At 39.7% G+C, this 12,040-nt stretch overlaps 1 protein-coding gene across 1 annotated transcript in view; it reads right to left on the reverse strand.

The window, feature by feature from the left end:
• Window positions 1–4,297: 4,297 nt before the first annotated feature.
• TOPORS (TOP1 binding arginine/serine rich protein, E3 ubiquitin ligase) overlaps window positions 4,298–12,040 on the reverse strand; it is a 31,988-nt gene continuing 24,245 nt past the window's right edge. Inside the window, exon 2 of the mRNA XM_077475250.1 lies at window positions 4,298–9,062. Coding sequence (XP_077331376.1) covers window positions 6,009–9,062 — 3,054 coding nt within the window. The 3' untranslated portion in view covers window positions 4,298–6,008. The remainder of the gene's footprint in view (window positions 9,063–12,040) is intronic.

Below are 12,040 nucleotides of genomic sequence, written 5' to 3' on the forward strand. Positions count from 1 at the left end.
TGGGACTATAACACCCAGTATACAAATTCTGTCAAAAGCCATGGTGGAATATTTAAATCACACCAGTGAACCTATTCTCATGTAAAACTGTCAGTCAGGACCAAAAAAAAAAAATAAAAATAAAAAAAAAAGAAAGAAAAAGAAAGAAAGTCCTAACCTGAATGGACATCAGAGATGTAGATTACCTAGTATGTTGCCCGTTAATTAATTGTTAATTACGGAACCACTATAGGTTCAATGCACATTAAAGTGTACCATAACCACAGTACAACCATTTAATATATAGCAATTTACCAATCCTAAAATGTGGTGGTTTCATTCGTATATTTTTTTCAAGCTTTTTCCCTATTTTTACCTGATGGTCCTGCTAGTAAAACTTTCTGTTCTAAGGTGAATACATTCACTTATTGTATCTTTAGAGGAGCAGCATAGTTACAACATTGTTTGGAGATAAAATAGTGCGGAGTCCACCGGATATTACTTGATTTCTGGCAGGAGCAAAAATGTTTTTTTGCACTTATTAAACTAACATAAAACACTTTCAAGCATATTTTTAATAGACCAAAAAGGGAGCAAATATCTTTACATACACTTTAATTCTCTATAAAAAAAAGGTATGTTTTTTCTAAAACTTTTTTTTTTTTTTTTTTTTTTAACAGCTGTGCAGTTAACCTTTTTTTCTTCAAGAAAGTTGAATATCCAATGTCTCTGTACAAGTACACAGATGAAAATGTTATGTACAAAAGCTCCAAGGCATGCAACATGTTAGACTTAAGCCTCGTACACACGGTACAATTGTTGGCCAACCAAGCGTCTGATTTGCTTTCAAAAGGTTGTGCCAGGATCTTGTCTTGCATACTAAGGTTACGCGATTGTCGTGCCACAAACATGACTGTAATGATGTACTACAAGAAATTTCAGCTCGAGCGCCACCCTTTGGGCCCCTTCTGCTAATTTCTTGTGTGATAGCACTGATTCCGAGCAAAAAATTTACTAGCCTGTCATCCAACACTTGTTGGCCAACAATTGTCAAAACTAACGGTAAGATTTTAAGACAACAGTCTGTCAACAGACAATCCCCTGCCAACAATTGTACCATGTACAAGGCTTTAGAGTGAGGAAAGAACAGGTGACCACAATGTGAAGTATAGGGGGTATTTCGCTTTGTGGAATATTTGGCCCCACCTGGGCATGCTCACACTGCCTTGGTACTCTCCAAGTCCTAATCTATAAAATCCAGAAGCAAGGGTTGGCAAGCCTGACAAGAGATGTATAGAAACTGGAAAAAATGGCTCCAGATTTGTAGGCTGCATATTGTGAATTCATATATATATAAATGTACTCATTAGGGAATACTCCCTAATGAATACATTGTTTTCAAGGGCATGTAAAAGCCTTCTGATGTGAAAGGGCAACTATTAGCGCTTTGGTCAATTTTATTTACATTTTTGACTATTTGGAAGGTTTTTTTTTTTTTTTTTATTACTTATACATAATCTCTATTTTACAGATAAACATTCAATGCATGGTACTTCCATAACAGTTTGATAACAGAGCATGCTAAGGCTTCACGTTCACTAGCAGCTCCTAAATCTTGTCAAAGCTCTTAGGCCGGGTTCACACCGCTGCGATGCGGGAACGCCGCGAATCCGCGGCGTTTTCCCGCATCGCACACCTCCCGCCGGCAGTTCACACTGCCATATGCGGACGGCTGGGAGTGTCAATGATATGTTAATGACACCCCCAGATCCGTCCGCATATCGCAGTGCGATCTGCCGACTCGCACAGGAATCGGATCGCATGGTGTGAACCCCCATGCGATCCGATTCTGTTGCGGACCAAAAAAAGGGTCCCGTGCGAGTTTGCTGCGGGAGCGATGCGAATTCAGCCATACTATCTGTATGGCTGAACTCGCATCGCTACGGAGATCGGATGTGATTTGCGGTGCGAATCACATCCGGATCTCCCCCCGCAGCAGTGTGAACCCAGCCTTAAACTCAACTCTATAAAAGCTGGTGTGTCAATGTACACATAGGCTTTTACCAGGTTAGGTGAGCTTCAAGCTCCCACTCCTGAACACGGAAGAATCTCGATGGGAATGTTTTGACCACCGGAAACCGCAAAACCACAGTGCGATTTTGCCACTTTTTCCCACAGCCAATGTAGGCAGGGTGTAGATGAAGCCTAGGACTTCTAAAGCCTGTCACTTGACTGCTTCTAGTCTGAAAATCCATAAAGGTTTGCATAATCTAACAGATAGAGATGGAGACATGTCCCTACTTTGGGCTGTTCAGTTTTTTAGGTTTTGTGGCTCTAAATGGCAGCATATAGTTCTGAAAACAATAAAAACTTATTGAACCTAAATGGCAGCATATCAAATTACACAGATTATCCACGGCATATGGAGCAAATCTTCAGGAAAGAAAATTTCAAGTGAGCTGTGTGTTGGATATAAGAAGTGGCAAATAGGTTAACTATTCTGGGTATTTGTCCTAACCAAATGTAAAAGTAGATTTACACATATACATTTTTAGTACTTTTTGCATTTTGCACTACAGAACATGTTCCAAAGGAAACCATATTAAATGGACTGTAGTGCAAATCTGCAAAAAAGCACTGAAAATGCATAATGCATAAAACTGGAGCACACAGAATCTGGTGCAGCTGTGCATGGTAGCCAATCAGCTTCTAACTTCAGCTTTGACAATAAAACCTGGAAGCTGATTGGTTTCTATGCAGAGCTGCACTAGATTTTGCACTCCAGTTTTAGCAATTCTCCCCCAATGTGTGTGTGTGTATGTGTGTATATATATATATATATATATATATATATATATTTCAGTTTCCATTTAAGGCAAAGCTATTTGGGAGTCAAGTTGTGTGTGGGCCTTTTAAGAGGGAAAAAAAAAACAAAAAACACACACCCCATAAAAAGACCACAATGAAAAAGAGTTGAGGAAAAATTAAAATAGAAAAAAGTCAGGCAATACTGCCCCAAAAAAAAAAAAAAAGTTAAACCCACAATACCGCACACAGTTTTGGAGCATATTGTTTGGTTAAACATTGGCTTATTACGGTTTTCCTCAGAAAACCAGCTAAACATACACGAAAATAAAAAAGGTACTAAGACCCAAACCAAAGTATTTTCATTAGGTATACCCAATTCATTACAAATCAGTTTTATTTATATATATATATATATATATATATATATATATATATATATATATATATATATAAAAAATTGTAATGCTCTTTAAAGGGTAACTCCAATGTTGTGGGGAACAAAACAGCAAAAAAAAATAAAAACTAAGTAATATAGCATATACAATTGCTGAATGAGTTATATTGTATTTAAATGTTATTAAAAATAGCTTTTTCTTAATCTGCAGCCGCTTTAACCACAATACCTATATACACGTTGCAGCTTGCAAGTGGTTTACCGGGGCTTATGGCTGAAGCTATCCGTCATAACCTCAGCATTTTTTTAGTTCAGCCAGCGGTTTGCTTTCTTAGCCACTGGATCGCTTTCCAAAACGGTGGGAAGGGACATCCCCCCACACCCTCTCTCCCCCCGGTGTTTTCCAGGTTTACCTTTTTCAGATGGTACGGCTAGCTGAAAACAGAGGCAACAAGAGACTAGATCATCTCTGATTGGAGGGCCTGAGCGGTGTCATGTCGTCACTCCCAGTCTAGGGCAGAAGTAATTTTTTTTTTTTTTAAAGCAAAAAGATCAAAATTTGTTTTTTTCTTGATCTTTTGCTTTCAAAAAAGGTAAAAAAGGAGAGATATGGGGTCTGACTCCAGATCTTTCCATAAAGAGGACCCATCATCCTTATTTTTACTAAAAGGGATATTTACATTCTTTGTACTAGGAATAAAAGTTATCAAAAAAATAAAAAATTGCCCCCATCCCTCCGTGCTTGTGCACAAGCGGACACATACACAAGTCGCTCACACAGATGTAAACATGTTCGCAGCACAGGTGAGGTATTGCTGCGAACATTAGTGCGAGATCAATAATTCTATCGCTAGATGAACCTCTGTAACGCTACAGGTAACCTGCAAAATAATGCAAAGGGTTGCCCATTTTTAAGTATCATAGTTTGTCACCATTCCAGTGGCGTGACATGTTAGGTATCTAGTTGCTTGGTGTATCATCTTTCATATTCTACAAATATATATATATATATATATATATATATATATATATATATATATATATATATATATATATATATATATTTTTTTTTTTTTTTTTTCATATGTGTGTTTTTTTCCAAAAACAAAAAAAATGCAATTTGGAAAACCACTGCGCAAATACCAAATGACATATAAAATGGTAACATTCACCATTTTATTCCTTAGGGTCTCTGCAAAAAAATATATATAATGTTTGGGGGGTATAAGTAATTTTCTAGCAAAAAATACTGGATTTAATTTCATTTTTGGTGAGATACTTACAAAAAAGTGTTAAGCAGGTCTAGAGGGATACAGACCTTGCATTTTCCTCACTAGAACACTAAATGCATGAGCTGATTAATAACGAAAAAGTCACTGCCTTTCCTATTCTCTCTGCAAGGCTTGTCAAAAGAGAAGTTTAAAAAACAATTATACTCACGTAGGTGGATGCAGCAGTGATCAAATGCTGCATCTGTCCCCCAGCAGCTCCCCAGTGATATCTGAGCGAACACCACTGATCACTCAGTTCTCCTCCTCCGCTCTGAACAGAGAGCCATGACTTTCAGTCAGCGGCTCTCTGCTCTGCTCGTCCAGTGCTTACTGCAGCCATGGGCTGTGGGGGGCTCATGGTTCAGGCTCTTTGCAGATCAATGAGACGCCGAGCCAGGTATTTGGGTGGATCCTGACTGTATGGTCGGAAGTTTTCCTGAGCCTAGACCAGCTGGTGACATCAGTGCAGAACGAACTGTACTGCTGTGATCCATAGGAAAAGTATGAACAAAAAAATCCCAGCAATGTACATAGATCACCCAAAGGGGATTGTATTCTTTTTCTTAACCAAAGTGGAGTTACTCTTTATTGTTAAGAGGAATGATAAAGCCCTAATAATGCAATTTAGTGGGGTGGGACCTAGTAGCTGCCAGTTACTTCTTTTTCTACAGATGCCAGTTACCTGGCTGTAATGGCTACCTTCTGGTTTTAGTTCTTTTGAGTCACCAAGAGCTTCATTTCAGAGAAATTTTACATTAAATGATATAATCTGCAGAGTTTATTCATATAAGAACACCATTTTTTTTGTGTACATTACTGTTTTTTTTATTTATTGGCTCTGGTATTTTTTTAAGCCAAAGGATAGATCCTATTCCAAAGAATAACACATCCTGTTCTTGTATTGAATTAAAAACTTTAGGTTCTACGCAAACATTACTCTCTTTCCAAGTGATTTAGTAATTTTCTGGGTTATACAGAAAATTTCCAGGATCCTGAAAGGTTTCTTCAATCATTGCTACTGGTTTTCAATGTGCCTTGAAAGGCATTGCATGTCTGTGAGCACATAAAAATGGTATGCTTACAAACTGCCAGCACTGTTGCCAACTATTTCAAACTGAAAAAGGTTGCCTCATTTGCATATATATTGTATATTATCTTTTTTATTTAGTTATTGAAACTTGAATACTTCAAGTAGAACTATAGGCAAACTGTTTTTGTTTCATTTTGGATAAAGTAAGGGAGGGTTTATAACCAGTCAGATTTTTCTTTTGCCATTTGTGCCCCATTGGGGAGACTTCCCCTCACTTCCTGTCCCATGTCATGGGCGGTGGGGGAGAGATTTTGCCTTTAAGTTTGCTTTCAGACAAAAAGGGGTAACCAATTATTTCCCTATGAATAATATGGAATGGAAACAGACATGCATGGCTCAATTAGAAAGACAAAACACATCAAAAAGGCCATTTTTTTTTTATGATCTTCATATTGTATTAAATGTTAAAATGAAAGTTGAAATTTAAGTTAAAAAAGAACATTGGTTTACATAAGACAAAAACTGATCATAAAATTGTTGGAGAAAGGTGTTCTACTATATCTTCCAAATGTTCACAGATATTCTCGGCAAATGTATCTTGCAAGTTCTCTGCTGTACTTTCTTCAGAGGCCAATAGAGGTGGTGCAATAGAAGGCATGTTTTGCAAATGTTCACAGACAGTCTCAGGAAATATTTCTTGTGACTTTCCAGCAAGAGTTTCTTGTGAGGCTGTTATAGGGGGTGAAGTAGAATTTTCTCTGTCCTGCACCGATTTGGAATCAGATGTGGAAAGCCCAGTCACTGCAGTTTCATCATGAAGAGAAGGTGTTTTAGGTGGACTGGGTGCTGGCAGAAAAGCTTCTCCATCCAAACTCTCATCAAAATATAATCCATCAAGTATCTCTGAGGCAGCATCAAGATATTCATTAACTGATGTCAGATTGCAAGCTTTGGAATAAGGGCTTGCGGCTTCCCCACAATCTCTGTCTATGGTGTGAACAGGTGTAGAGGTACTTGGAGAGTCCTTGATCAGATCTATATTAGACTCCATGCTGTTAATTTTACTAGGCAGTGTATTGACATCAATACTGCTCGGCACATCAAGTTTCTCTGGAGTGTCACTATCACTGTCAATTCTGATGACAACTGGAGAACTCTTTTCATGTCTGCGTTTCTTCTTGTGTTTCTTCTTTTTCTTTTTATGTTTGGTATCTTTTGTGCTTTTTCCTTCATACACAATCTCCACACTGGGGCTCCTTGTCCTTTTCTTCCATTTAGGCTTGTGTTCATTTGAAGATTTACCCATCAAACTATCCTCCAAGTCTCTTAAGGCTGTCTGTGTATGAGCCTCTTTTCCATTGGCAACTTCTGTCTCACCATTGTTCTTATTTTTGTTCTGTGGCTCCAGATGTCGGGTTTTATATTTCCTCTTACCACTGGGTTTGTCAGACTGGGTTTGTTGAGCACTAGTTATAGTGGCACGACTGCTGTTTGATCGGCTTCTTGATTGATGATGCTTATCAGCAATAGTTCCTCTGCGCTTCCTTGGCTCTTTCCTTTGAGAAAAAGCCTGTAAATGGTAATCAGGACTGTCAGAATATCTAGAGCAATGACCTCTACCACGGGAATGTTTTTTATAGGACTTTTGTAACTCTTCTCTATTGCGGTTTTTGCTATAGTATGTATACTCCCAGTGATAAGTACTGCGATAGTTGTCTGTATTGTCAATGTCACGACTTCGTGATCTCCCTCTGCTATGCTTTCTATTTCTAGAGCTGGATCTTTTTAGCTCTCTGGAACTTTCACTTGACAAAGAAACAGTTCTACTCCTCCAAGATAAACTTCTATCTCTACTATGTGATCGCCTCCTTTCTCTCGAACTTTTATGCCTCTTTTCTCGAGATTTAGTTCTTTGTCTGTTCTTACTGTGCCATTTTTTGTGACTGTCATAAGCCTTATTGCGAGAAGAACGAGAATAACAATCAGAGCTCAAAGAACGTTCCCGCCACCTTGATGTGCCTTCAATAAAAGAATGTCTGTCGTCTTTTCTGGATTCAAACAATTTTCTAGAAGTTATGTCTGTTGATCTTTTCTCTCTCTTCTTTTTTGAATGAGATTGGTCACTGGGTGTCTTCTGCTTTTGTTTAGTTTTGTGTGATGGCTTATCACTTGACCGAGATGAAGAAATGGAAGACCTATGTGACTCACTGCTGTCATATAAAGTAAAAGGTCTTTCTTGAGGCTTTTTAGTTTGCTCAATCTTCACTTCACAAAGGGAAGGTTCTGAATCAGAAGAGAGCTGAACTAGTTCTGGGGTTCTTTCTGCAAGTGGTTTAACAAAACCCACTATAATACAGTCATCAGAAGCAATGCTCTGGCTCTGAATATCATCAGTATCTTCTTTATTCATATCGGCAGACTCCAGTCTACTACTTGAAGGTTCCTCATCTGAGCTATCTAAAGTAGTTAAACCACTAGCTGCCTGCTCCATTGTAGAGTAGGAAGGTCCAGGTGTTTCATCATCCCAGGGAGCTTCACCAACTTCAACAGAAGAGGAAGTTACATCAGGCTCCCTTGTATTAACTTCATCTGGGGATATAGTAATCACAGAGGATTCTGATGCACTACCTTCTTCATATGAAGGTGCAGGACAATCGTAGTTGGCATGTTGGTCATATGCATCGATATTATAAGGGCAGCGTGCAAAATTGATGAACTCATGAAGAAAGTGTTCAGTACGGTGAAGCAGGAAAGGCTGCAAATCCTCTAAGAAAGCTTGGCTTTCCATGTCAAATCGAGTAACATTGCTCATAATGATGTGCTGCACAATGTTAACAAGGGAACCATGTGTGCCAAATAACACGGTCAATTCCCGCTTAAGCCATGGTATAAGCCGATGAAGGCAGGCAGGATTTCTGCGGAAGAATTCAGCAGATATATCACGGTAGCGCCCTCCATCCTGAATATTCCTGACGCGTATTCCAGATCGGTAAAGTGCTCTCCTGAAGTTTATGAGCTCCTGCTCTTGAATTTGTCTCATTGTCCTTCCCTCTGCACTTGCTTGTCGCCTAGAAGCTAGCCTTCTCATCATCTGTTGAATATTGCTGCCCCTTTGATGAGATTGTCTAGTTGTATATCCCTCAAACAGAACACCATTGTCTGGAGGTGAAAATGTTCTGTGTGCAGAAGATCTCGTTCGCATGGGCAAGTTACTGTCCCCGGTCATAGTAGTACGATAGCGAAATCTCTGCCCATCTGGACTGGCAAAAGAGCCATTTAAAGTGGGACGCAAAACAAATTCTTTGAAATCATCTTCAGCTCGCACACTATGAAATATAGAATGAAATGGCTGCTTGCATAGAGGACATTCTGCTTTGTTTTTTGCCCATTCCTTTATACATTTAAAGCAAAACCTATGGAGGCATCGGTCTAAGTGCGATATGTTTTCAAAGCGGTCCAAACATATGGGACATTTTGAGTCTGGAGAAACATCTGTTGGGGATCCTTTATTGTGCGATTTCCTGGAACCAGCTTTAGAGCTGCTAGCTCCTATGAAGTCATCGGTTGATGTTGACTGCATCTGCAAAACAAAAACCATCTATAAGAACATGAAAATAAATGATAGGTTTATTTACTAATGACCCTACGTACAGCACGGAGCAACATTTTTAGACAGGTGTGGAGAAATGTATATTTTAAAAATGTATATTTTAATTGGTTAATTTTTAATCAATTCACAAAATGCAAAAAGTGAGCGAACAGAAAAAATATCCAAGTCAAATCAATATTTGGTGCGACTACCCTTTGGCTTCAAACCAACATCAATTCTTACACTTGCATAAAGTCAAGTATTTTGAAGGATTAGGCCATGTTCACACTAATTAGACACAAAAGTTGCACGACTTTCGTTCTGACTTTGCCCTGCAACTTCAGGTCCAACTTCCATTCAACTTCAATAAACAGGATCAGACTTTGATCCGACTTTAAGATGATCATGATTTGTCCTTTGAACAATCAAAACAATTCCTTTGCTTCTGGTATGGACGAAAATTATAACAAAAAAAAAAAAAACACAAAAAAAAAAAACACAAAAAATACACAAACCTGGCGTGAGGTCACCCCAGAAAATCCATACCAGACCCTTATTCGTGCATGCAGCCTGGCAGGTCAGGAACCATACCAGGCCACATACCCTCAACATGAGGGGCGGAAGCTTTGGGGCGGGGGGTGATCTGCCCAAAGCACCTTGTTCTCATGTTTCTGGGGAAAAGGGCTTCTGTGGCCATCAAGTGACATAACCCAGAGGGAGCCAGCGTTGGATGATGATCATTTTTTTCTTCCAATGGATCCGTGGCGGCAGTGGAAGACATCGTGATTGACATTGGAACTACAACGGGGAACATTATTTTTTTTGAATAAAGGACTTTTCAAAAACGGCGTCATGTTTTTATTTACACCATTACTGCTTTTTTGGGAATGAATGAGTATAGGGTACAATGTACCCCATACTCACCGACATTGGGATCCGGTGGCCCCATTTCTGCCTGCATACCCCCACCACAAAGCACCCCCCCCCCCATGTTGAAGGCATGTAGCCTGGTATGGTTCAGGAGGGGAGGGCTGCATGCTCGGATAAGGGTTTGGTATGTATTTTGGGGGGACCCAAAGCTGGTCTTTTTTGCATGGGGTTCACCCTTAAGATCCATACCAGACCCAATGGGCCTGTAAGGATTTGGGGGGGGGTGCCTTTTTTGGGGAGAATTTTACATAGCTAACATTGCATACATGTCATCTCAGCGCACAAGTCACATGCCACAAGTCAGATAAGTTAAGATGAGACTTCTATTCAAATCTATGGGCTGAAATTGTGCCTAAGTCGGACCAAAATAGTGCAGGAACCTTTTTCATAGTCGGACCAGTTAAGTCGGACCACATTTAACATTTAGTCAAATGTGAGAATCAGGGGTGTTCTGTCACATTAGCAACCATGTAAGGTCAGCAGGTTTGCTGCTGCTTTTAAAATGTAACATCTAAACAGTCCGTCGGATTTACAAATACTGTATTTAATCATATAAGCTCCGTTTTGTGTTGATAACTGAAATCTAAAACTCTGGTGGGTGTAAAAAGATTTGTCTTTTCTTTTTTCTTTTGCTGATCCGAAAAATGATCCGATCCGTGACTCTGATCCGAGGAACGATCAGATCCATGAGTTTTTTGATCTGTTGCACCCCTACAGGTCATACACTATAGCAAGACTGAGCACAGCAACAAGACACAAGGTATTATACTGCATCAGCAAGGTCTCCTCCAGGCAAAGATTTCCAAGCAGACTGGGGTTTCAAAATCTTTTAACCACTTAAGCCCCGGACCAATTTGCAGCCAAAGGACCAGGCCCCTTTTTGCGATTCAGCACTGCGTCGCTTTAACTGACAACTGCGCGGGCGTGCGACGTGGCTTCCAAACAAAATTGGTGTCCTTTTTTTTCCCCACAAATAGAGCTTTCTTTTGGTGGTATTTGATCACCTCTGCAGTTTTTATTTTTTTGCGCTATAAACAAAAATAGAGTGACAATTTGGAAAAAAATTCAATATTTTTTACTTTTTGCTATAATAAATATCCCCAAAAAATATAAAAAAAAAAATGTTTCTCCTCAGTTTAGGCCGATACGTATTATTCTACATGTTTTTGGTAAAGAAAAAAAAAAAATTATCTCAATTAGAGATTATTGATTGGTTTGCGCAAAAGTTATAGCGTTTACAAAATAGGGGATCATTTTATATCATTTTTATTAATATTTTTTTTTTACTAGTAATGGCGGCAATCAGTGATTTTTATCGTGACTGCGACATTATGGCAGACACATCGGACATTACCCAAAAATGTGACCAGTCATTTATACAGCAATCAGTGCTATTTAAATGCACCGATTCCTGTGTAAATGACACTGGCAGTGAAGGAGTTAACCACTAGGGGCGGGAGGGGTTAAGTGTGATGTGTGTGTTTTTATTACTGTTGGGGGGCGTGGCTTGGAATGTGACATCGCGGATCGTCTTTCCCTATAACAGGGAACAGACAATTGGTGACAGCCACATTAGGAAGCACGGAGAGAGGTTTGTTTACCAGCGGCGATCGGGTCCACGGGTCCCACAGCCACGGAGCTCAGGACTGGGTCGGGAGTGCCCCGCCGGTGGCACATGTGTGACCCATGGCTGGGCACTTAAAGAGCAATGTACCTGTACAAAGAAATGGGCAATGTTGAGGACCGTAGACACAGCGGTCACAGAACATAGGAACTGGGGCGCAGAAAAATGTCAGCAGGTGCTCGGGACTGGGGAGTCAAAATTTTAAATATTTGGCAGTAGCCGGAGGCAGTTTGTTCGCCTAAGGGCCGGAGAGCGGTACATTAATGTATGTTTGCAGGCAACAGTGAAGCATGATGCAGGTTTCTGGCAAGTTTAGGGTTGCATTTCTGCAAATTGCAGCCCATTCAAATGAATCCCTGCAGGCAAACTTGCAAGAGTCCCACATGTGTGGAGCATGTTCCGGTGCGATTCTGGT

Source organism: Lithobates pipiens, unplaced genomic scaffold (assembly GCF_037356315.1).
Source record: "Lithobates pipiens isolate NorthernLeopardFrog02 unplaced genomic scaffold, aLitPip1_a1.2 Scaffold_13, whole genome shotgun sequence".
Lineage (NCBI taxonomy): Eukaryota > Metazoa > Chordata > Amphibia > Anura > Ranidae > Lithobates > Lithobates pipiens.